We start from the raw sequence: 26148 nt of genomic DNA, 5'->3' as shown, positions 1-26148 counted from the left end.
TGAAAGCGTTCATTAGATCATCATGATATTACATGATCTTGGTTCAGAGAGCCACGTACTTTATAATCATCACGCACTTTATCTCATCTTCATCGCTGCTGGCGTGTTCCATTTGAATGTGAACCTTAGTAATCTTACAACTGCCTTCAATATTAGGCTGCTGACATTCAATACGGACAAAAACAGCAGTTTAGGAATCCGATTATAGTTTAATGGACACACGATCAGTCAACGTTAACAAGGTAGGTTTTGCTTTCGATGTCTTTATGGGAGGCGCGTCTTAGCTGGTATGGAAAAGAATGAATCAATAATAAACATTTGTCGACAGTGATTTTGTCATCAATAAAGCTATCATCTCCTCTTATTATAACGTAGGGAACGGCCCGAAAAGAAAGATATTTCCAATAAAGAAATGTATTTTTTTATTATTGGTCTATGTACTTTAATTTGGAACCCCTGATCACTTGACCACACTCTGCCGTATGTCCTTAAATACTGCCTGATGCAAATGAGATACCTTGTTGAAATTATCAGGGGATTAAATTAATCGGTCAATGAACTATGACCTGAAAGAAAGAGAGAGGCAAGTTATAAACATTTTTATCTACAGGACCATCAATGCATCGCCATTGCCCTCATATAAGGGTGAAGGAAGCGCAGGTGCTTGCAATGCGGCGTAGCTGGCATAGTCGATCGAATGCAGAGCATCGAAGTGTCGGGCAATTCTCTGCATTAACCGACCCCTGTCTGTCATTGAGATGTGCGTTTTCACTCCCACGATCCTTTGTAAATGAATGATCTCCGAGTGAAACGGTGAATGCGGAGATAGTCCAACAGTGAATTTAGCCTGAATTTGGCAAGTATCAGTCAAATGCAGTTATCAGAGTAGAGATTTGAACTTTTAAAGATATTTCCGCCTGTCCGATGTTATTTTGAGGAGCAGTTGTTTTGTCTTAGTTTTGGACTTCTCGCGGATTTGTCATGTCATACCTTTTATAATTATTCCTAACACTTCTACCGAGGTTCAGCCTTCGGCCCCAGACTTCGATGTCCGAGCCTTCGATCGACAATCCAAGCTACGTGGCAAGCACCTGTAGAAGGAAGTATGAGAGAAAGTCGAATTTAGGCTATGTGGCCACCTAGCGGCGAGATTTGAACCACATGGACCGAGAGGCAATCATTCGTCCAGGAAGATATACGCTTGAGAATTGTTTATACGTGATACGTGTATGCTGTTCTAGGTGTGCCCAGTACTGCCCTTTTACGTTCAATGAAGATCCCAGAAGATCCTAAGCCAGGTGGGCAGACCAGGGATGGCGGCGTCATCGGCTGGCTGGTTGTGTTTGGCTCCCACATATGTCACTTGTTCTTTGCAGGAGCGTACCAAGCCATTGGTCCACTATTTGTTTCTATTCAGAGCCATTTCGACGAGACCTCAGCCCGAACCTCATGGATAATAGCGTTTCTCGTCTCTGTAGAATTTGCATTAGGTATGTTAATGAATATATATATTGTATAAAAAGCTTTTTGCTGCCAATTTTACGCATAAAGATTTCCTACTACGGGCATCTATGTACAAATAAAAGGAAGCTAGGCAGTGAGATTAGCAAATAAGTAAATGTTTGAAGCTTACAGCTTTAGCGTTATCTGATGAGAAAGGGATTAGTAAAATAAGAAGATTGACGGATAATTTGTCTGAAAATGTTTTGTTTATCAAAATGCATTGTGTGAACTTGAAAGTGGGTCAGTCGGTTGGAAGTTTCTTAGTGACTGACCCAACAGTCTAGGAATTGCTTTAATTATGACAACTACGTACGAAGCATCACGACGACATGCAGCTTTGCGGGTCAGGGCTAACCCTACGATTGGCATGCTACGGTACAGTGCGTCCCCCCCTGGGTCATGATCGTCAAAAGCGTAAATGATACCTTGGTGAAAGATACTGTTTCACACTTTGGCCATAAACATAGTGAAAAGTGCACTTCTCGACGCTGGGACATGGTAGACTTGTTTTCATACATCAGCTGACCTAAAAAGGGGTATATATGTAAGGACAGGTTGGTATCGTAAAATAACAATGACTACCCTTTGTGGTTGTCTAGGTCAGAAGTCACCGGCTGCAATGTATTGGTAAGACTAAAAGAATACATTGCTCATACTGTTAAACTTATGCAAATCAAGATAATCCTAGATCGAGGGTACAGTTGCTTCACAAAGCTCCCGGGTACCCCTATGTAACAAATTCATTTTAAAGGAAAGTCTGGGCCCCGTTTTCTTCAGGTTAGCTACTGCCTTAGCTTGATACACACTCTTTATAATGTTTGAAACTTAACGGTGATCAAAATAAGTGTATCATTACTGGACAGACCCCCTAAAATAGTGTGTGTTTGCGTACATTGTCATTGTCTTACACACTTAAGTGTGTGTGTTTCAACATCCAGTTTTATTCCGAATACTTACTGCAGCTACGAGTGTGGTGGCCAATCCATGCCAAAATTACTACTTTCTATTTTACTGTTCTGAATTCAATTTTAACAACTCAACATTCTATTTTCAATTTGACAACTCAACATTCCGTATAGAATAGTATCACAGAAAGTCGAGAGAAATGTCGAGTTGTAAAGTTAATGTTGAATTGTGAAATTGAATTCAGAATAGTAAATAGGAAAGTAGTATAGATTGGGCACCATGCTACGAGCGTATACTTTCTACGTGCTATTTTCACGTAAACTCCATAGTACTTGTATCACCTCTGCATAACATGTTTTACCAATGTCTTAATTAAGGGGTAATTGCAATATTAGAAAAGATGTACATTGCGAAACTGGAATATTGTATGAAACAAACCTAGCACAAGCGATAATTAATGTTCCATATCCTTTGTACACAGCTTGTGGACACATTTTCTCGTTTTATTTCTGGAAGCCTTCACATGAACTAATAATTTAGGTCAATCGAAGTTTCTGTGCAAAGAGTCAGGAATGGCTTAAGTTGATGTAGACTGTTTAATGCTATATTAGTTGCACTATTGGCATGTTTATAACATTGTATTAACTTCAATCTACAAGTTAAGTCTTAAACACTTAAGGCTGCTTTAGATTTTATTTTGTCGGGGTCCAGATGAATATGATAGGATATGAAGCGGAAATGTAATCTGCTAACAACAATTTCTTGTCGAGCGATTAAAGACAGACTTTGTTTAGAAATTTCGGTTTTTGCAAAAAAATATTTCTTATATCTGGTCCATCTAAATAACGTAGTGGTCAGCTGTATAAGTCACTTGCACTTTCAAAGATAACAATCTGAATTCATGAATGATAACTACGTCATCTCTCTAAGGAATTTCTTGTCTCATTTGTCCTATTATTGTGCATCTGAATTTTGTCTCTTTTCTTTTCTTTCATCACACATCAATTTCATTAATTTTACTTCTATTTCTTATCTATCCGAGCTCCTCTGTCAAATGTCTGTGTAAAGAAGATGGGTTTCCGAATGACTGTGATGTTGGGAACAATAATCTCATCGGCTGGTTATTTCGTCAGTGCATTTGCCCCTACCATAGAGTTTCTGTACCTCAGCGTTGGTGTTGCAATAGGTAAGTAATTCTTAGGAGTTCGCCACACTTTTGTCTTTGACTTTAATAGGCCGGGAAACTTTAAAGAGCCAGTAATACTAAATTGTGGTGTTTTTTCACTATTTTTGTTGTGGGTATCAACCATAGTTCTTCTCCAGAAAGCATGTTGATATACTCAGTACTAAGCTTGTCAACTCAGAATTTACTTGTGTAAACTGCGTTGTTATCGTTGACAAGTGGATTCTGGTCCGGACAAGAATTCAAATGTAACAATAATAGTGCATTTCACACGTATAGATGCTATGTTGATATGCTAACTAGGAGTTTTAACATTATTTAGGGAATAGAATATGTTACCTGAATATTTACAGCAACATACAATACCCATTGTCTCCAGTAAACGGATATTAGCAGCAAAAAATGAAAGTCAACTGCCATTATTATATCCTGTAGTTTGCATCTTGTCACCGCCGATAGGATGGGCTATTCTCTGTTCAAGGCCCCCACTTGCTCAATTGTAATAGTACTTTACAACCTGAGGTTGCAAATAGTTAGTGTACAAGCACTCGTATCCCATTTTCATTGCTACGTTTGCATTAAAGGTGTACGCCGCCAAAACTTTGTAACAATCGTAAATCTTGATGGGAAAGTGCTTGAATTAGCTTATTTGAGATGGATGGTTTAAACAATATATCTCGGTGTATCTTTCTTTCTCACTTGATCGAAAAAGAGCACCTCATGACCAAAAAAATGATAGTCATCTTAAACTTCATTCAGTTCACAAAATGTACAGAGTCTATTTATTTATTTATTTATTTATTTATTTATTTATTTATTTATTTATTTATTTATTTATTTATTTATTTATGAACCAACCGGTTGCCCCATTTACAGGTTCATTTCATAAAGGAAAGAGAAAGATAAAAATGACAAAGAAAAACAAGAAAATCTAACACGACAGAAATGGACAATGAAAACAAAATATAAACATAAGAAAAAAAAACAAGTAAAACAGGTTACACCGTGTATAAATCAGTCAATAGCTGAAGTAAATTGCGTCTAAATGGAATAGAATTACCAAAAATGTCTAAATTTTGTTCATTAAAAATAGTATTAGAAAAGTTTTGGCTCCGTGATGAAAAAGAATATTTTAATATATTCGTACGATAAGAAGCAGGTCTAAAAAGAAGTGTACGACGCAGAGCTATAGGAGGAGTATAAAATTAATCTGTGCAAGTACATCAGATATCTTGTAATTAGAGTTTACAATTTTGTACAGGAATGTAGTATCTAAAAATGCCCGTCTGCTCTCCAATGTGGGCAGCTGAATTTTTTTACAAAGGTTGTTGTACATTTCATTAGAATATGGTTGTGAGGATCGGTAGCAAAGATGTTTTATAAATTTTTTCTGGACTCTCTCCATTTTCACAATTAAGTACGTTTGGTGAGGAGACCAAACTTGAGAGCAATATTCCAGATGGCTTCTGATGAGAGACCCGTACAAAATTATTAACACATTGGTACTATTAAAATGTTAACATGTTCGTTTAAAAGACCCAAGCATTTTGAACGCCTTGGTTACAATGTGATTGATATGTGTGCCCCAGTGAATTTTACTCGTCAAGAAGACACCGAGATCCTTCACACAATGTATACAACTTATGGTTGTGCGCTTGTTGAATCTATATTGAAAGGTGATGGGGGTCCGTTTCGTGGTAAAAGAAATCACAGAACATTAATTGTTACTTTCCAATTTTCCATCCACTTAACAACACGGGTGTTGCCACGTTGCAAATTAACACAAGATGAGCTATCTTTCACATGCATGAAAACTTTTGAGTCATCAGCATATAGTGATAGTATTAAATGGTTCAGACACTCGGACATGTCGTTTACATAAAGTATAAATAACAGAGGGCCTAAAGTGGACCCTTGAGGTACACCCAAAGTGACATGTCCCCAAGTTGACATTTCCCTAGCATAAATCTGAATCAGTTACAAGCGTTGAAAACGTGCGAGCATTTGCACATGCATAGTATATCTTCACACAAAGTAGCCTTTTTTTTTCTCCTTGACAGTGTCACGTACGGCGCGCCAAATGTTTCAAAAATATTTATCGATTCGCTGCAAAAATAAAATGTCTTTCTCGATTGAAATAAAAATTAGGTGTCATTACGGAAGAAAATAAGTAAGAAAAGTATAATTAAAAACCAAAAGACAGAAATGTCATTTAATACTTCATTTAACTTGAGAATATTCTTTAAAGCGTAATTAGGAAATAAACAATTTTCAACGATTTGAAAAAGTCATAGGGGGACATCCATACCTATCGACATACATACACGTATAATAGTTCGCGTAAAAGGTGCAATTAGTGCTGATTTTACAAAAAAAAGTATAAGATGTTTACAGTGGTAAGTACACAAAAATCACAGGAAAATCACTAAAAAACAACTACTACCACGCGGAAAAAATATTACAAAAAATCAAAATGTGAACCACATACAGAAAATCATTATAAAAGAATCAGACAAAAAAAGCCATGCATACATAACATTATTTATGTACTTAAGGAAATTAAAAAGCAGTACGTCTCATAAAAAACGTATTGTAGATAATCAAAAATATAATATGAACCACCAGCCGCTTTAACAGTAAAGAGAGAAAATCACAGAAAAAATTCGGCAGTGATGACTAGACAAAAGTGGACATCACCTACTAAAAAAAAATAAATAAAATAAATAAATAAAAATAAAAAAATAAAAAATGCCATGGACGCAGCAAATACAAAAAAACGCGTGGGCCTGTGGAAAGAAAAAACAAATGAGCACTCGCCACAGCAAAAAAAAAAGAAAAAAAAAAAAGAAAAAAACGAGCACTTGCCACACAAAAAAACCCAAACGCGCGAAATTACAATTAATTTATTCAAAAAACTCATGGTTCACGTTTCCTGCGATCGATGAACCCAACAGCCGGGAATCCGATCACCACATACTCAAATGTTTGACGAAATATTAATTGAGCATTTCAGTGATAACTTTGACATCTTGAATCCTAGCTCTGTTTGGCTGGGCCCTGCCAAGTAGAGCTACTTGAAACCGTACTTGATGAAGTGAAGTGCAATATCACCTAAAGAACGTCCAGGTAATAACAGTGAATAGTTCCAGAGAGTCAAGTTAACTGAGCCAATTTGAGAGAGTCCACAGTTCAGATCACGAGCGAGACGTACAACCCATGTCCCTTTATAGCAACACTGCGAACATATGGATGCCTTAGGTGCGGTACGGCAGGGGGCTCACATGCAGGCCTTGCACCGAGCCGCTCTGTCATTGCCGTTATATGATTTCTACACGGTTACGTGTGGTTCGATACATAGCGGCCGGCGGCCACAGCGTGGTATGCATACAATGCGGCGGCCGCTATGTATCGAACCACATGTAACTGTGGATTTCTACGATGGAATGAATTCAAATACCATGGTAATAAACCACCTGGTTGTTTGATAATTACTTGTCTATCCTCAAAGATCACCCAAATCATTAAAAATGAATAGTTTTGAAGAAATCTGCCGCGTGTTGAGAGAACGTCCATCGTTTTCCGTGATCGACAAGACGAGCGACGCAACTATAAACACGCACTATGATGCAACCGCGATCCCTCAGGACCGGCACAAGCCTAACGAGTATGGCGAGAGTGTCCGGCCTTCGCAACGCCAGACACTCTCATTATACTCGCAGGGCTAGACCGGCACATACACGACATGTCGATCCCCATTGCAGAAAGCTTTATTTCCACACAGTCCAATATATGGAGCTACGATATTTATGCAGTTCCCAGACACTTCGCACCAAAACCACTTCGCACCATACCATCTCGTCCCATACCATTTCGCACTAAAACCACTTCGCACCAAAACAACCTCGTACCAAAACCTCTTCGCCCCAAAATTCACGTCGCCTAAAACCATTGCGACCCGAAAAAAAACACGACTTAACTCCCCAATTTATCAGTAACCGTTAAAAGCTGAAAATAACCAACCACTGCCAGTGCCAGTGAAGTTTTAATCACCTTTCTACCATCCCAGGACTGAAATCTTGAAATTGTACACATTTCGAGAAAATGACATCGCATCGTGCAATACCGCGCACGGCACCTGAAATGTACCATTTAGTAGTTTGTGTGTTTCTTTTTTCTAATATATGGTATGGTTTCATGGAAGAATAAATGGTTCATGGTAGCCAAGATACATCGTGACATCGATGTTTTAGGACGAGTTGCGGTAAGCGAAGTGGTTTTAGTACGAGGTGGTACTTGGGGCGAAGTGGCGTTGGACGAGGTAGTACTTGGGACGAGGTGGTTTTGGTGCGAAATGGTTTTGGGACGAAGTTGTGTGGGGCGAACTGGTTCTGGTGCGAAGTGTCTGGACCCCGCCTACACTGTAGCTCTGGGTGCCTGGGCGGTGAGTTACCGGCGTTATACGGTCTGGCCGTGTAACACCGGTAACTCACAGCCTTGCCACCCAAAGCTACATTAATCAGTATATAGAGAAATAGCGGCTGCTTGATCAGTGTTTGTCAAGTTGGGCGCGTTCGCGTTCTACATGTACTACTGAAAACGTTGCCTCGAATGTAAACGGAGTGTTTTAGCCTGAGTATTTTTTCCTTTGCCACACTCCGTTTAGAGGCTAAACCTACGGTTACGTGTGGTTCGATACATAGCGGCCGCCGCGTGGTATGCAATTTTACTATGCATACCCACACGGCGGCCGCTATGTATCGAATCACACACGTAACCGTGGGCTAGCGGCTAGCCATCGTTTTGTTGGGGTAGGACTCCATGGTTTTGGCACAGACTGTCTATGGTTTGGGAGAGGCGGCCCTACACTGTACAGCGAGGGGATCGCTGGTCGCCGGCGCGGCGTGTACTGTACTAGCGACGGGACCGCCGGCCGCTGGCTTACCACCTCCAGGGGGTACATTGAGGCACGCCATGAGCGAGGGGACCGCTGGCAGCCGACGAACCACCACGAATGTTTTGTCCACTTGTAACTGTTTAATATAGAATGGGACGTATCGGTAACTTGGACGTCCATGAGATGATATTGAAGACTAGAAGCTGAGAGTTCTCGCTGAAATTCCCAAAATATCTTGTCCAACATCTGAGTGTGATGATCCAAAACCCTCTGGCACTAAACTCTAACAATCAGATTGAGAATTATTTAATTTACATGTTGGGCTTTTTCTGCGGGGTATCCCACTCTGTTTTCTTTTCTCGGACGGGCCTCTTTTTTTCTGCTGGTTTTTTTTTTTTTTTTTTTTTTTTTTTGGTACCCTCATTTTCGTTTTTTTTTTTTTTTTTGTAACCTCGTTTTGGTTTTTATTCAAGCTGACCTCGTTTTGGTTTCTTTTCAGCCTCAACGCCAGCGCGATCTCGGTCGACTTTTCAGTTGTGATTTTCTTTCTTTTTATAGTCAGACCTGATGGTGGTTCGCTTTGTTGTTTTTTTTTGTAGTAGTGAAAGTACTGTTTTTGGCTTTGTTTTTAAGCATTTCAATATTTTTTTTGTGTGTGCTTGATTTTTTTTTTTTTTTTGCTTTTTTCCCTTATAGGCCTAATCAGCATTCATTGCACCTTTATATCAAATACACGTGTATGTACTTCAATAAGTATGGGATTGTGGTATTTTCAAATTTTTGCAAACAGTTAATCTTCTCATTACGGTTTAAAGGGTATTTTACAATAAAGTATTGCATAACATTCTTCCCTTTTTTGCAATAATACTTGTCTCCTTTATTTTCTTCCGTAATTCCATCGAACTTTTATTTCAATCGAGAACGACGGTTGCACGTCATCTTTATCTGTACAGACACATTCAAATATTTAATGACACATATTTTCAAATGAATGTTATTTTTGCGAAAAAAGTACATTATTAAAATACAATGATATTGACGAAAGAAATTTTTTCTATATTATTCATACACGTTTAATACTTTATTTAGAAAGAAAATTTGACAGTTTATTTTTACTCTATGACGATAAATATTTTTGAAACATTTGGCGCGCCGTAGTCACGTCAATGTATGATTTTCCATATTGCCCAGTGTGAGTCTACGGCGCGCCAAATGTTTCAAAAATATTTATCGATTCAGTGCAAAAATAAACTGTCTTTCTCGATTGAAATAAAAATTAGGTGTCATTACGGAAGGAAATAAGTAAGAAAAGTATAATTCAAAACCAAAAGACAGAAATGTCATTTAATACTTCATTTTAACTTGAGAATATTCTTTAAAGTGTAATGAGGAAATAAACAATTTTCAACGATTTGAAAAAGTTGACCATACATCCATACCTACCGACATACATACACGTATAATAGTTCGCGTAAAAGGTGCAATTAGTGCTGATTTTACGAAAAAAGTTTAAGATGTTTACAGTGGTACGTACACAAAAATCACAGGAAAATTACTAAAAAACCACTAGTACCACTCGGAAAAAAAATTACAAAAAATTAAAATGTGAACCACATACAGAAAATCATTATAAAAGAATCAGACAAAAAAGCCATGCATACATAAAATTATTTATGTACCTAAGAAAATTAAAAAGCAGTACGTCTCATAAAAAACGTATTGTAGATAATCAAAAATATAATATGAACCACCAGCCGCTTTTAACAGTAAAGAGAGAAAATCACAGAAAAAATTCGGCAGTGATGACTAGACGAAAGTGGACATCACCTACTAAAAAAAAATAAATAAAATAAATAAATAAAAATAAAAAAATAAAAAATGCCATGGACGCAGCAAATACAAAAAAACGCGTGGGCCTGTGGAAAGAAAAAACAAATGAGCACTCGCCACAGCAAAAAAAAAAGAAAAAAAGAAAAAAAAAAGAAAATAACGAGCACTCACACACTCGCCACACAAAAAAACCCAAACGCGCGAAATTACAATTAATTTATTCAAAAAACTCATGGTTCACGTTTCCTGCGATCGATGAACCCAACAGCCGGGAATCCGATCACCACATACTCAAATGTTTGACTAAATATTAATTGAGCATTTCAGTGATAACTTTGACATCTTGAATCCTAGCTCTGTTTGGCTGGGCCCTGCCAAGCAGAGCTACTTGAAACCGTACTTGATGAAGTGAAGTGCAATGTCACCTAAAGAACGTCCAGGTTAACTGTGAATAGTTCCAGAGATTCAAGATAACTGAGCCAATTTGAGACAGTCCACAGTTCAGATCACGAGCGAGACGTACAACCCATGTCCCTTTATAGCAACACTGCGAACATATGGATGCCTTAGGTGCAGTACGGTAGGGGGCTCACATGCAGGCCTTGCACTGAGCCGCTCTGTCATCGCCGTTATATGATTTCTACACGGTTACGTGAGGTTCGATACATAGTGGCCGGCGTGTTGAGAGAACGTCCATCGTTTTCCATGTTCGACAAGACGAGCGACGCAACTATAAACAGTGTCACGCACTATGATGCAACCGCGATCCCTCAGGACCGGCACAAGCCTAACGAGTATGGCGAGAGTGTCCGGCCTTCGCAACGCCAGACACTCTCATTATACTCGCAGGGCTAGACCGGCACATACACAACATGTCGATCCCCACTGCAGAAAGCTTTATTTCCACAAAGTCCAATATATGGAGCTACGATATTTGTGCAGTAGCTTATACATAGCTCAGGGTGCCAGGGCGGTGAGTTACCGGCGTTTATATACGGTCTGGCCGTGTAACGCCAGTAACTCACAGCCCTGCCACCCACAGCTACATTAATCAGTTATACAGAGAAATAGGGGCTGCTTGATCAGTGTTTGTCAAGTCGGGCGGGATCGCGTTCTACATGTACTACTGAAAACGTTGCCTCGAATCTAAACGGAGTGTTTTAGCCTGAGTATTTTTTCCTTTGCCACACTCCGTTTAGAGGCTAAACCCACGGTTACACGTGGTTCGATACATAGCGGCCGCCGCGTGCAATTTTACTATGCGAGTATGCATACCCACACGGCGGCCGCTTTGTATCGAATCACACACGTAACCGTGGGCTAGCGGCCAGCCATCGTTTTATTGGGGTAGGACTCCATGGCTTTGGCACAGACTGTCTATGGTTTGGGAGAGGCGGCCCTACACTGTACAGCGAGGGGATCGCTGGTCGCCGGCGCGGCGTGTACTGTACTAGCGACGGGACCGCCGGCCGCTAGCTTACCATCTCAAGGGGGTACATTGAGGCACGCCATGAGCGAGGGGACCGCTGGCAGCCGACGAACCACCACGAATGTTTTGTCCACTTGTAACTGTTTAATATAGAATGGGACGTGTCGGTAACTTGGACGTCCATGAGATGATATTGAAGACTAGAAGCTGAGAGTCATCGCTGAAATACCCAAAATATCTTGTCCAACATCCGAGTGTGATGATCCAAAACCCTCTGGCACTAAACTCTAACAATCAGATTGAGAATTATTCAATTTACATGTTGGGGTTTTTCTGCAGGGTGTCCCACTCTATTTCTTTTCTCGAACGGGCCTCTTTTTTTCTGCTGGTTTTTTTTTTTTTTTTTTTTTTTTTTTTTTTTTTTTTTTTTTTTTTTTTTTTTGGTAACCTCGTTTTCGGGTTTTTTTTGTTTTTTTTGGGGGGGTAACCTCGTTTTGGTTTCTTTCAAGCTGACCTCGTTTTGGTTTCTTTTCAGCCTCAACGCCAGCGCGATCTCGGTTGACTTTTCAGTTGTGATTTTCTTTCTTTCTTCAGTCAGACCTGATGGTGGTTCCCTTTGTTTTTTTGTAGCAGTGAAAGTACTATTTTTGGTTTTGTTTTTAAGCATTTCAATATTTTTTTGTGTGTGCTTGATTTTTTTCTACTTTTTTCCTTTATAATCAGCATTCATTGCACCTTTATATCAAATACACGTGTATGTACGTCAATAAGTATGGGATTGTGGTATTTTTAAATTTTTGCAAACAGTTTACCTTCTCATTACGGTTTAAAGGGTATTTTACAATTACGTATTACATAACATTCTCCCCTTTTTTGCAATAATGACGTGTGAGGGCGCTGACGCAGCATGACGTGTCTTAGCTCTGCTCCGTAAAGCCACAGCAAATTTCGAGGTATTTTGTATGAATCCACCAGAAAATAGGTGTGAGACCTAAACCAGCCTGAAGGGAAGTCACGTAGGTCATGTCTGACGAGGTAAGAAAGTGGAAAGAACCAAGAAATCCCGATTTTGCGAACGAAGACGACGGACGACAATCAGCAATGGAACAACAAGTAATAAGAGGACGATCGATCGGCGTCTTTCAGTCCTGGAATGAATGCCATCGTAGTGTCGACAAATATCCAAGTGCTCTGTTCAAAGGATTTCACAATAAAGAAGATGCTGACCGTTTCTTTGGATCGCTGAGCTCTACGATACAAGGCGACCCTGTCGCCGAACATGACAATGAAACTGAAAGTGAAAGTAGTGAACGACGCCATCTTGATTGCGCATTCCCAACGCACAACGCCGATGACGTTACTTGCAGGCTTCATGGATCAACGGAGATAGAAACCAAATTATGTGAACTTTATTCGGACAGTGAAACAATCGAGGAAACGGAGGAATCTACAAATGAGGCAAGTAACTTTGAGAAATCATTACATGAGGCGATACAGAGTACAAGTAACAGAAATGCGAAAACAACAGCGCAGACTATGATTGCCGAACACTTGAAAAAAGTAGAAGAAAAAACACAAATATATGACAGTAGTATACAGCTTATTGAAGATAAATACACCCAGCTGGTGGATTCCAGAAGTGAGGAAAACCAAATCATAGACCAAAATGCTCAAGATATTAAGAAATTGAAAGAAAATACACAATCTATCTGTGAAAATGTGGATGAATTATCTGACGAATGCCACAACTGCAGAAACTACAGAGAAGGTGTACTTAAATCAATGGACAATAAAATAATTGCGATGCAGACAGCTTTTGAATTGCAACTCAGAGACCGTATAGACAAAGTGGAGTTTATGATGAACAATAAAATAAAAGAAATAGAAGACATCAATCAAAGAAACACAATAAAGAAACTAACTGAACTAGAAAATAAATATCAGATACAGATAGATATACACCGTATTCAGTGTGAACAAAAAAATGAAGAAACTACTAAACAACTAAACGATCTGAAGAGCATACTATCACCAGTGATTGATAACGATGACTGGAACTTCCAGAAACCCAAGAAAAGCAACACCATGAAACGACCTGATAGAGAGCCACCGGCTGTACCGAGACAAAGTGAGATAGAACTTCATAACAGTTTCCCTGCTGACTTTGCTGAAGACCCAACTGATGATTCTTTAAGAGAGCTACAGATAGATATCCAAGATGGCACCAATGACTCAGCAAATGGTGTTAATAAACAGCCAAACACCACAGATCAAAAGAACAGAATACCAGCAGTGCAAACTCCTCAAATGCCTCAACCAATGGGAACAACAAGCAAAATGGAAGCAAACACACGTCGTGTTCCAATAAATTACGTAACACAAGCGAGTAAACTAGTGATCGGGGACTCTATAACAAAACATTTATCGGTAAGACGCATGTTTCCACGTACACCAGCAGACCACCTTAGGATTCCAACAGTCGATGAAGCTGTCACAACTTTGTCAGGAGTACGCTCTAATACAGTCGATACCGTTGTGTGCCATCTCGGCATAAACAATCTAAGAAATGAGACTCCCCAGAATGTGTATCGACAAAACTTCCAAGCTAGTTAATGCAATAAAAACTAACATGCCAAATACAGAAATAATTCTGTCAGAAGTACTACTCTGTCCTGCGGACACCAAATTGGGAGAGAAAATCAGAGAGTTCAACAGCCTACTGCACACCCTAGCAGAGAACAACAAATACATAATTATAGTTCAACATGGTGAACTGTCCAATTCTAGAAGACTATATACTGAAGATGGGATACACATCAACCGATACGGCACTGCCAAACTGGTGGGTGATATCAAGCAGTCAATACGTAAGCAGAATGAACCACAGCAAAGGGACTCGGAATCAACCACCATTGTACCACCCAGACCACCATATAGGAATTCCCGGTTCAACAATTACAGAGAGGGGACCAGCTGGAAACAAGGAGAACAGACGTGGAATGCAGGACATAACCCAAGTTATATAGACAGTAACCAGTATCAGCACAGAGCCCACTATCAACAACGAAGATCCCGGTACGCCCTTAGAGACTTTAGAGAACGACCGATATCCAATGAGTATACCAATAATTTAGCTGATTCAGCTAATTTATTTACTAAGTTAATTGATTTTGTAAAGTATATGAATTATTGAAACCACTGCAAAAATATATACATATATAAACTTGATAAATTCATAATAATTGAATCATAGAAATAGAGGGTCTGGCTCTGCCAACCGCTTCAGCAAACTTTTTTTTTTTTTTTTTTTTTTTTTTTTTTTTTTTTTTTTTTTTTTTTTTTTTCCCCCTGAACTCATAACCTTCACTCATATGAACAATTGGAATTCACTTCTGGTACAATTTACCTCAAAATTTAAACAAAAGTTTTGACTAAAACTTTAATCTACATAAAGCGGCAATAGAACTTTGACCGAAGTCACAATATAACGATTTTTGCTGCATTGACTCTCGCAATTATAGTGAGCGTACTTTGAATCACTTTTTTTTTTACTTACCCGCTTGTTAGGTTTCTAATTCAAAGGAAAAGTAATCCAATTTATATTGTTGTTAGTATCTTTTTTCCCTTTTTTCACTTTTTTGACCTTTTTCTAATTTGATATATCAGTGCAATCTAACTCATGAAAACCAGGACAAATAATAGATCCCATAATGATTTAAAGCAACAAACCTCATTCAAATTTGGTAGTTGGAATGTAAATGGCCTATATAACAATTGTATGAAGATGAGTTTATTGACTATATGCTCTCCCATGATGTTGTTTGTATTCAAGAAACATGGTTAAATGATAATTTTAAGGATATAATATTACCAAGTAAACTGGATCAGTTTGAAATCATAAGAAAAGACCGAACCAAAAGGAATAAGTGCAACCGTAAGAGAGGTGGTGTTGCGATAGTTTACAATATCAAACTAAAGCCTTTTATTTCCACAGAAAAGTTAAAATCTAACAATTTTCTGTGGTGTAAAATAGACAAAAAAATTATAAATAAGCCAACCCAAAGGATCTCTACATTGGATGTATATATATCCCCCCGGATAATTCCGTAATACACAAAAATAATATAGATCCATTCGACCAACTTGAACAGGATATTTTATTTTTCTCCTCGAAAGGAGATATAATACTACTTGGTGACTTTAATGCCAGAATTGGTCAGCTTGATGACATAATTGACGACACAAACAACCAGTATATCCCTATCCACCTAACTATACAAATGACAATTTTAATACAAGAAATAATTATGATATTTTATCAAAATGTAGTGTAAACAAATTTGGTAAAAAACTGATAGAGGTATGCTTAAATTGTAATTTACTTATTCTAAATGGGCGTACCATAGGAGACTCTATGGGAAAGTATACCTACTACTCTCACAATGGAAGCAGTACAATTGACTTCGGAATCATATCAAAATCACTTAATGAAGCAGTACAGTATTTCAAAGTTAATAACCTAACACATATGTCAGACCATTGTTCTATTTCCCTTGCTATTTCAGCCATGATAATAGAAAATAAAGCACCTGAGCCCCAACATATTCTTAGTCCCCTCCCAACTAAATATCTTTGGAATGAAGAAACCAAAAGAGATTATGTTTCATGTTTACAGGCAGACATAAATAAAATAAACAAGTTTGTCGAAAATAAGTATACTGATGCAAATGAAGCAGCAGCAGAGTTTGATGCAATGCTGAACAGTATAGCAGGAAAAATGCGTAAAAACAACCTCGTCTGCACCTAGAAAACGGAAAAAACAAAAGGTTTATAAAAAATGGTTCGACAAAGATTGTCTCCAACTCCGGAAAGAACTCCAAAACGTTACTAAAATACTTCAACAATTCCCTCTTGACCCTATAATACGAGGAAAATTCTTTACTTTGAAAAAACTGTATAACAAAACCATTAGACAGAAAAAGAAAGAACTTAAATTGGCCCAGATAAAACAATTGGAATTCTCAAAAGATGAGCCTGCACAATTTTGGAAAATACTGAAAGAAATGAATGACATCCCATCTTCCAGCCCAACTTCCGATACAATACACCCTAATGAATGGCTCCTCTATTTTAAAAATCTCCTCAATAATAAATACCCCATGACAGATATTGATAATAGTAGAGATACTTTAGATACTCAGGAACCAATCCCCAACCCATCTGAAAATAACTTTATAAATGATAAAATACAGGAAAGCGAAATCAGAAAAGCTATCAGTCAACTTAAAAATAACAAGGCCTCAGCAGAAGACAAATTATGTAATGAAATGTTTAAATGTGGAAGTTATTATTTGATAAAAGCTATACAAAAATTATTTAATATTGTTTTTGAATCTGGCAAAATACCACGGAAATGGAATACTGGGTTAATAGTACCAATATTTAAATCCGGGTCTAAAACAGACACTTCAAATTACAGAGGCATTGCAATATCTAGCTGCCTTGGTAAATTGTTCACCAGTGTGTTGAATGCTAGGCTAGTATCTTTTTTAAACATGAATAATCTAATGACTAACAAACAATTCGGTTTCAGGAAAGACTGTCGAACAACAGACAACTTGTTTATACTGAAAACAATTATCAACAAATATTTACATAGTAAACACACCAAGGATGGTAAAGGTCCAAAATCAAATAAATTGTATGCCTGTTTCATTGATTTAAGGAAAGCCTTTGACAGTGTTTGGCATGAGGGTCTTTATCAAAAGTTAAACAATAATAATATTGGCGGTCATATGTTTAATATCATAACAAATATGTACAATAATTTAAATTACAGGATAAAAACGAGTGAGGGATTAACAGAAACCTTTCAGTCCACAACAGGAGTAAAACAAGGATGTAACTTACGCCCAACCCTTTTTAATATTTTCATAAATGATCTTCCAAATATTTTTGTAAATGACAGCTCTGACTCTCCTACATTGCTTGATACAGTAGTTAGCTGTCTACTTTATGCGGATGATGTAGTAATTCTATCAAAATCAAAGACAGGCCTTCAAAATTGTTTAGACAAATTATCAACATATACCCAAAAGTGGAAATTACATGTCAATACAGACAAGTCCAAAGTAATGATTTTTAATAAGACAAATCGGCTTCTATGTAGCAACATATTTTTTTTTTGAGGGAAGGGAACTTAATGTTGTGAATCAGTTTAATTACCTGGGAGTCACGATAACACCAAATGGTAAATTTAAAACAGGCATAAATATATTAAAGAAAAAAGGTATGAAGGCTCTCCTTGCTCTTAAGGGAAAAATAGGCCCGGGTATCAACTTAAGCATTCCCCTACAACTCAGTTTATTCGACAAATTGATCAGACCGATTCTTACATATGGTAGTGATATATGGGCTGATGAAAGTAAATACAATATGTCTATTGAAGATGTGCACATAAGTTTTTGCCGGTTTATTTTAAAAATTCCAAGGCATACCCCTAAGATGGCAATATACAGTGAACTAGGGAGATACCCAATTGAAACTTTTGTACAAACTCAACTGATCAAATATTATAATAGAGTGCTAAATAGCCAAAATCCATTGATAAAAGAAGCCGTGATAGTGAATAAAAATAGCAAAAGCAACTGGTACACTAAAATTGAGTCACTCTTAACTAAAATGGAAGAATCACAAATATTAAATTCCCACGACATCTGTACAGATAGTAAATTATCAATTATTAAAAACAAGTTGTGTAATATCTTTAAGTCCAAATGGAAAGAAGATATATTTTGTGACACCTGAAAATAAAAAAGGAAATGGAAACAAGTTAAGAACATATAGAATATTCAAGAAGGATATAGCACTTGAAAAATACCTTATAGAAATAAAAAACCCACAACTGAGAGACACATTAACAAAATTCAGGCTCAGTAACCATAAACTCCACATAGAACTGGAAGACAATCTAAAACCCCTATCAACGAAAGAATTTGCAAAAGATGTACACATAATAATATTGAAGATGAGACTCATTTCCTATTTATTTGTGAATACTATAAATCAGAACGAGATACATTATACAATACTATTCAATCAGTACACCCAACATTCCGATCATTATCACATAACAGTCAACTAGAATTCATGATGAATAACAAGAAATTATACATTCCCATAGCAATGTACATTAACAAGTGTCTACTTCTGAGAGATCAATAACAAACAAGTACGATGAAAAACAAATATTCTTTCCAGTTTATGTTCCATTTATGTATGTACCTTTATTTACTTATTTATTTATTTCTGATTTTGACTTTTTTTGGCAACTTATTGTATTGCTTCTTTGAAGTCTCTATGTATGACGATGTTTACCCTTTCCTTAGGGTAAAGTGTGTCAATAAAGCAGTAAAGCAATAATACTTTTCTCGTTTTTTTTCTTCCGTAATTCCATCTAATTTTTATTTCAATCGAGGACGACGGTTGCACGTCATCTTTATCTGTACAGACACATTCAAATATTTATTGACACATATTTTCAAATGAATGTTATTTTTGTGAAAAAGTACATTAATAAAATAAAATGATATGGACGAAAGATTTTTTTTCTTTATTATTCATACACGTTTAAGACACTATTTAGAAAGAAAAATTGACAGTTTATTTTTACTCTATGATGATAAATATTTTTGAAACATTTGGCGCGCCGTAGTGAGTCTTACAGACTATCTAGGTGGCGTTATAGGTCTGACCCACTAGCAGGGTTGGAAAAACCTGCATATAACCCAAAAATAAACAGTAGTGAATAAGCCAAATGCCTCGATAGCCATCACTCTTATTCATTAATTGATTCTCTTGTGAAAATTTGAATCAATAAATAAAGATCCATTGACTGCAAATAGCTGATATGATTCCTATAGGCCTGGCTTTTACGAGATTTGAAGAGTGACTCCGCACAGATAGGCAATTGGTCCTAATTTTCATTTTTTCAATTCATGTAATCGTTCTATGCGTATTTCATAAAGGTATTCTTGAATTCCATACAGTGTCGTCAGCTCAGTTTTCTGACTCGAATTATTTTCTTTGTTTCTCAAAAAGGACTTGGTTACGCACTGATCTTCCCATCAGCCATTGGAATCATGGCACATTTCATCAAAAAGAGATTTACCATCGCCAGTGTTCTTGCAGCGTCCGGGGTCGGACTCGGAGTGTTTATTTTCCCTCCGTTGCTGCAAACACTGATCGACAACTACGGCTGGAGAGGATCTTTTATAGTGTTCTCGGCCTTGAATGCCCAGATGGGTATATCTGCCGCCTTGTTCAGAGCTCCAGAAGAGGAAATTCGAAATAAAGCTGCACCAGAACAGACGCTTAATAACGCAAAAGGTTTAAAACTATATTGGATACGCATCAGAGATGTCTGCGATTTTGGCCTTATAACAGCATATCCAACACACACACTATATGTGTTTGCGACAGTAATATCAGTTGGTATTGGTTACCAAAGTTCACCAGCACATATGCTTGCACGTGCAGAGACTAAACAGTTCGGATCTAGCGAAGAAATCTCTCTTATTGTCTCGATTTTCGGACTAGCGTCGATGATTGGGCGACTTATGATTCCAATAATACTACATGTCACAAAACGATTCACTACAAGTGTAAAAATTTACGCCTTCGCGCTCCTTTCCTCTGGAATCTGTAATCTCTTCAGTCCTTTGGCAATGAACTATGCAACGTATATTACCTACGCCTTTGTCTGTGGTATTTTCGTCGGAATTTTCTTTGGAATACAACCACAAATCGCCCTGGATATCCTTGGCCCTAAAATGGTCACGGCTGGCACCGGCATACTTTTATTATTCATGACTATTGGAGCGTTACTCGGACCACCTACTGGAGGTAAACTACCAAGCCTTCTGTGTTTTTGAATTTAGATGTAAAGCTTCAGGCAGTACGCGCCTCGAAACTGAAATACTTTAACTTTTCATCGGACTGATGATCTACCAGCGTTTGGAATACAAAATTAATGACCGCCATCCTTGTGTTGAACTCGATGACTACAAATAAATTTTTTAAGTTTTACAAAATGAGCCGATGAAAACTTACTCCTAAGTTACTCCTAAAGCTTCAAAATAAGCCCCCGCAAGCGGTACACCACACACATACATTGTAGAACTTTGAGAGTCTTAATACCTGTTCCCGGGGCGCATTCTACCTTAACACTTGACATATCTTCTAATTACAAAACAATTTGAAACCAAACTTGAACTTACGGTAGTTCGCGCCTTAAAATAAAAGAATAAAACTTTTGCTTAAACTTTCCTCAAAAAAATTTACACCATTCTCTTTTAAAATCAAGAATAAAAATCGGGGGTTAGCGTGCAAATATTAGTACTAGAGAATCAAATATGCTAATATTTACCCATATTCGATAATCAAAATGGCCGCCAACCCTGTGTTAATAACATTTTTATATTTTCGAAAAACTAAAACGTTGAGAAGTTTTCTCACTCGAAGAGCTTTAAATTGAGCACCAACAAGTGGTACATTAGAAAAGTATTGAAGAAGTTTTAGTGTCCGAGTATCTGTCCTCGAGGCGCATTCTAAGAAAACTTTATAAGTTTCGCAATAATTTAACTAAATTACTGATACCTTACCTAGGGACCTACAAAGTGATTAGATACAAGGGGAAATTGAAAATCAGGCAACAGACCTGACGGCGAACTCAGGTATCGTTGATAATTGAAAAAAGCTTATGGCAAATGGGACCTATTCCGAATGCGTACAAAGACAAACCCTCTTCCGACCCCTCAACAAAATTTTGAAAGCGCAAAATTTCGACGACGAAATTAGACTTTTTACGATAAATTACTGAAATGGGCCAGTGGCGTTTTCAAATGCTGACAGTGTTTTTGAACATCTAATATTTAAAACCATATGTGCACGATAATGTATACGTAGAGTATCACGCATATATGCAATTTCCATGACGTTTAAGTGGCATATAGTAAGCACTATAACACCTTCTCTCTTCTAAGGGAGCTTTCAGTAATAACAGGGGGTGGGCCGGAGGGATTGGAAGGAGGGTCACTTTTTGAAAACTGTCCGGGGGGGCATTTTTTAAAAACCCATCTTGGGCGGAGGGTATTTTAACAGAAGCTGATGTTACGGCCAAACCTTCGATTTTCCATGTGATATTTCCTCAATTGGAAATCACAGACGAAATACATTGATTCTTTTTAATACATACACATCGACAAGCTTCACAAGCAAAGGAGTTGCAGTGGTATCCTACATTAAACACCTTGAACAGTTAAAACTGATGAAATACAAGAGACAAAAGCATATGAATCGGGTTGCAAAGTGTATATCAATTATTAAACATCTAGAAATGCATACTGTTAGTTTATGTTTTATGTTGGAAAAAATGTTCATAGTTCTCTCATAAACTACAGTGTACATGATAGAAAATTAACATTTCGGTGAAATTCCAAAATCTAACTTCTTCCGCTCACATCCACTTGTAACCACTTTAGTCTAATCAAGTACATCAAAATCAATAATAATGAGTACATAGATTTACACAGATTTACCTAGTTTGGTACCCGAAAAAAATTATTCATACTTTCCTCGTAAACTACCATGTATAGTGAATTAGCATTTCGGTAAAAGTCCAACATTCAATTTCCTGCACACACATCCTCATGTAACCACCCTAACACAGATTTACCCAGTTTTGTATTGTAAAAAAAATTATTCATAGTTTCACCATAGACTACCATGTATAGTCAATCAACATTTTCAGTGAAATTCAAAAATCAAATTTCTTGTACACACACGCACGTTTTACTTCCCACTTCAAGCATATTAGATACACATACATTATCAAACATTTATAAATGTAGAGATATAGCTTGTTTTGCAGGGAAAATTGTCAAAAGTTTGCCTGACAGAGTTCCGTGTATTATGATATGATACTTTTGGATGAAGCATTGTATCAGCCACATCTTGCGTTCTTTTAGTTGCACAAATGGTGACTCTCCCGCAAAAGTATGGCCCTCCTAAAATTCTTGCATGATAAATTGCGACCCTCCCTCCCAAAATGCCAGCCCCCACCCCGTAATTTATAATTTACATAACAACCAATGATAGTTATGTAAAATAGCTGGTACTGGTTCAGTTATTCGTGGGGATAATACTGCAGTGATGGGGTGACGGTCAAGTTTTAGAACGTCAGACAAGAGGGAGGGTCACATTTTAGACAAGGCGTTAGGGTGAGGGTCACATTTTACAGTACAGATGCGCACGAAATTCCCCGGCCCACCCCAATGTAATTACTGAAGGCTCCCTAGATGCATTCTACACGCAACTAGTATCGCTTGTCACACTCGTGTTTTCGTTCTCCACGGTCCCTGAGAGAGGTATTCTGAGACAGTTCATTTCTCATTTCAAAAGCTTCAACACGTCGACGTATCAGTTACTCACGTAAAGGTGAACCACTCTCTTACAAAATCAAGAATACAACCAGAGTTTAGTGTCGAAATTTTGGAGCTAGAGAGAGACATTTACCAATATATGTAATCCAAAATTGTCGCTATTTCAGTGTTAACCATACAGGGGAAAATCAAATTGTCGAAGTTACACAAAAAAGGTGAAATGTTCTTATACTCTTAGAGCTTCAAATGAGTCCATAGGGGAAGTTGTCCAGAAAAGTACTGGACAATTTTCAAATCTGATCTCTCCTCCCAAGATGCATTCTACCTTAGCAATGAAAAGCACGAAAATAAAATTTATGCATTTCGAAATAATTCTTCTTCTTTCCTTTATAAGGTTACATATACGACGTCACTGGCAACTACGATAACTCATTTTATTTCTACGGAAGTCTCCTCTGCTTTGGTGGATTGATGATATTTGTTTTGGAACCTTACACGAGGAGACTTAAGCGAACGCCAGAGGGTACTACAAGTGTAATAATGGAAGATCCCGGCTGTTCGGAAGTATACTTTGTTGAGGTGGCAACACAAACTGGCACAATTTCTTTATAACTTTCTGTTACCTACTGCGTCGTCTTCCGTTAATGGTCTGCTCTGCATGTGTGATTTGTGCCATTTGGAAAGCAACCATTTTGCATAAGGGTAGTAATTTTGTCAAATGTTGTGTAACAAATTTGATTTTCATACTCAGAAAAATGATTGCAAGTATAGCAATAGGTTTTGTTTTTCATCTGGTGACAATCTGCTAAAACAACCCAACATAATACATTAACTCATATCATTGGTAAGCGAAATGAACACAGGTTGTCCAATACCATGATGATTTGAAAATATGAGTTTGCTGTCGTTTTTGGTTTACAAATGCGGTGGATTGTTTGTTGTTAAGTTTCATTTGATCGTGCTTTCTTTAAGTATGGAAAGGTCGCGTTTTAATAAGATTTTCGTTTTCATCAAATGACAGTTTGTCACGTATGTGATACGTGTTTTCCTCATCTGACAGGTTGCTCTTTTTTCGTCTCGGACTGTTGATCTTACTCGATGCATGTTGATTTGCATCGGAATCACCAAAAAATTGAAAGTCTACGTCAAAATATTTAATTTTGTATACTTTAAAGTTTTGTCAACATTTACCAAAATGTTCGAGAGTAGTAGAGAAAAAAGGGGTTAAGAAAACTAGAACACTTAGCTTCATCAACTGACGATTATACTATTATACTACTCCAAACTCTGAGAATTTATCAGAAATCAGGTGCACAAAATTCAATACGTGAATCCAAATTTACCAATTAAAAATTATTAACATCAGTAATAAGTAACAAAATAAATGTTTAATATTTTCAAGGGACGTTTTTATGTTCATTTTGGATACTAACAACATAATCCATGAGTGATGTGAAGAGATTTGGAATCATAATTTTCTTTCAAGATATGAGTCAGGGTTGACCAATTTTTGACTCGGTTTTATGTAATAAGTTTTTTAAGTTCACATTGCAAATGCAAGGAGGGATATATATATATATATATATATATATATATATATATATATATATATATATATATATATATATATATATATATATATATATATATATACAAGGTAATGATATATGTTACTGTTATATGTTACTTAAGTTTCATGCATCCTGCAATCATCAGACAGAATAAGTGATATATCTATCTATCTGTGTGTGTATATATATATATATATATATATATATATATATATATATATATATATTATAGTTCGATTATTAAACATGTATAATACATGTAATATATAATATTTACTATACTCCTTTAAGATGATGATTGTAATATTCGAGAAATTCAGGAAATGCGAAACTATTATTCATATTGCCAGAGGAAAACAACACTGTTCCTCGGTATTTCGCTACAGCTACAGAGGTGCCGAGCGAATTTTTATCATGAACCAACAAATCTTCAAGCAGTTACAGTAATACTTCCAATTATCTTTCTCTGTCGGATTTTCGAGCAAAGTTTGTATCGATGTAGCCGTCATCATCGAAGATAGGTAAACGGACAATGATCTAGTGTGTTTAAAATGATAGTCTATTATTTTATTTGAAAGTAAAGTGATAACGTCAACAAATGCTTCCAATTCTATCCTCGCCTTGCTGTACAAAGACGCGTTTATACTTTAAATCGTGCCAAAATCACGACTTCAATTGCAATTTATCAATAAAACTACCATTCAACTGTACTTAAAACCAATCGTTCTTGTCGATTATGCAACCAGAGTGCACATGTAAAGATGAAAGAGAAAGAAACGTTTAAATATTTGCCATTTAACATTCTCTGTATTTTGGGAGCAAATGACCTCACTAACATTATTTTCATTTAGTTTTAAATTTTAAGGCAAAATAACCATCTTCCTCACTTCACCTTAATTTGTCACCTTGCTGAATAAATTTCCTAAGTTTTCTAAACATTTTATATCATGCATATTCACCAACTTATCTCTAATCAAAATTTTGGTAAATGATCTTGTATATATTAAATACAAAAAAGTATAAGAATGCTGGTTAAAGGCCAATTTTTCTGTGATTTGCAAGTTCAGATTGTGTGATAATGACCTACCGAGGCACTTGCTTTGACTGAGTGACCCCAACCAAGACGTTCCCTGAATAATGCGAGCTGAAGAAATCGCCCACGGTCTTATGCTTTTGTGTAACCAACTGATGATTACTCTACATTGTTTACATGCTGGATTAGATGCTCCTTCCCGGTAGGTATTGCGAGTGTCACTAACGTCATTTGTTCATTTCATCAGTCTCGTTGACGACCAGAAATCGAAATCTCCACAATCACGGTTAAAGGGAGTGGGAGTTCGTCCCGCCTCTGTGATATGTGACCCACGCGACGGGTCCGTATACTATACACG

The 26148-nt window shown here is 37.1% G+C and overlaps 1 protein-coding gene across 1 annotated transcript; it reads left to right on the top strand.

Annotated features, from left to right (window-relative positions):
- Positions 1-1034: 1034 nt before the first annotated feature.
- On the top strand, positions 1035-23884 carry LOC139147796 (monocarboxylate transporter 13-like). Its single transcript, XM_070718998.1, has 4 exons — positions 1035-1490; positions 3452-3595; positions 19846-20649; positions 23581-23884. Exons 1-4 carry the CDS (start codon positions 1271-1273, stop codon positions 23796-23798), a joined length of 1386 nt encoding a protein of 461 aa, XP_070575099.1. The 5' UTR covers positions 1035-1270; the 3' UTR covers positions 23799-23884.
- Positions 23885-26148: the final 2264 nt, after the last annotated feature.

The sequence above is a fragment of the Ptychodera flava genome, chromosome 13 (genome assembly GCF_041260155.1).
Source record: "Ptychodera flava strain L36383 chromosome 13, AS_Pfla_20210202, whole genome shotgun sequence".
NCBI classification, from domain to species: domain Eukaryota; kingdom Metazoa; phylum Hemichordata; class Enteropneusta; family Ptychoderidae; genus Ptychodera; species Ptychodera flava.
This window is presented reverse-complemented; position numbering and strand designations above follow the sequence as displayed.

Coding starts and splice junctions, on each gene's coding strand:
- LOC139147796 (XM_070718998.1), top strand. CDS start 1,271: ATGAAGATCCCAGAAGATCCTAAGCCAGGTGGGCAGACCAGGGATGGC. Junction 1,491..3,451: donor CTCTGTAGAATTTGCATTAG/GTATGTTAATGA, acceptor TATCTATCCGAG/CTCCTCTGTCAAATGTCTGT. Junction 20,650..23,580: donor ACTCGGACCACCTACTGGAG/GTAAACTACCAA, acceptor TTCCTTTATAAG/GTTACATATACGACGTCACT.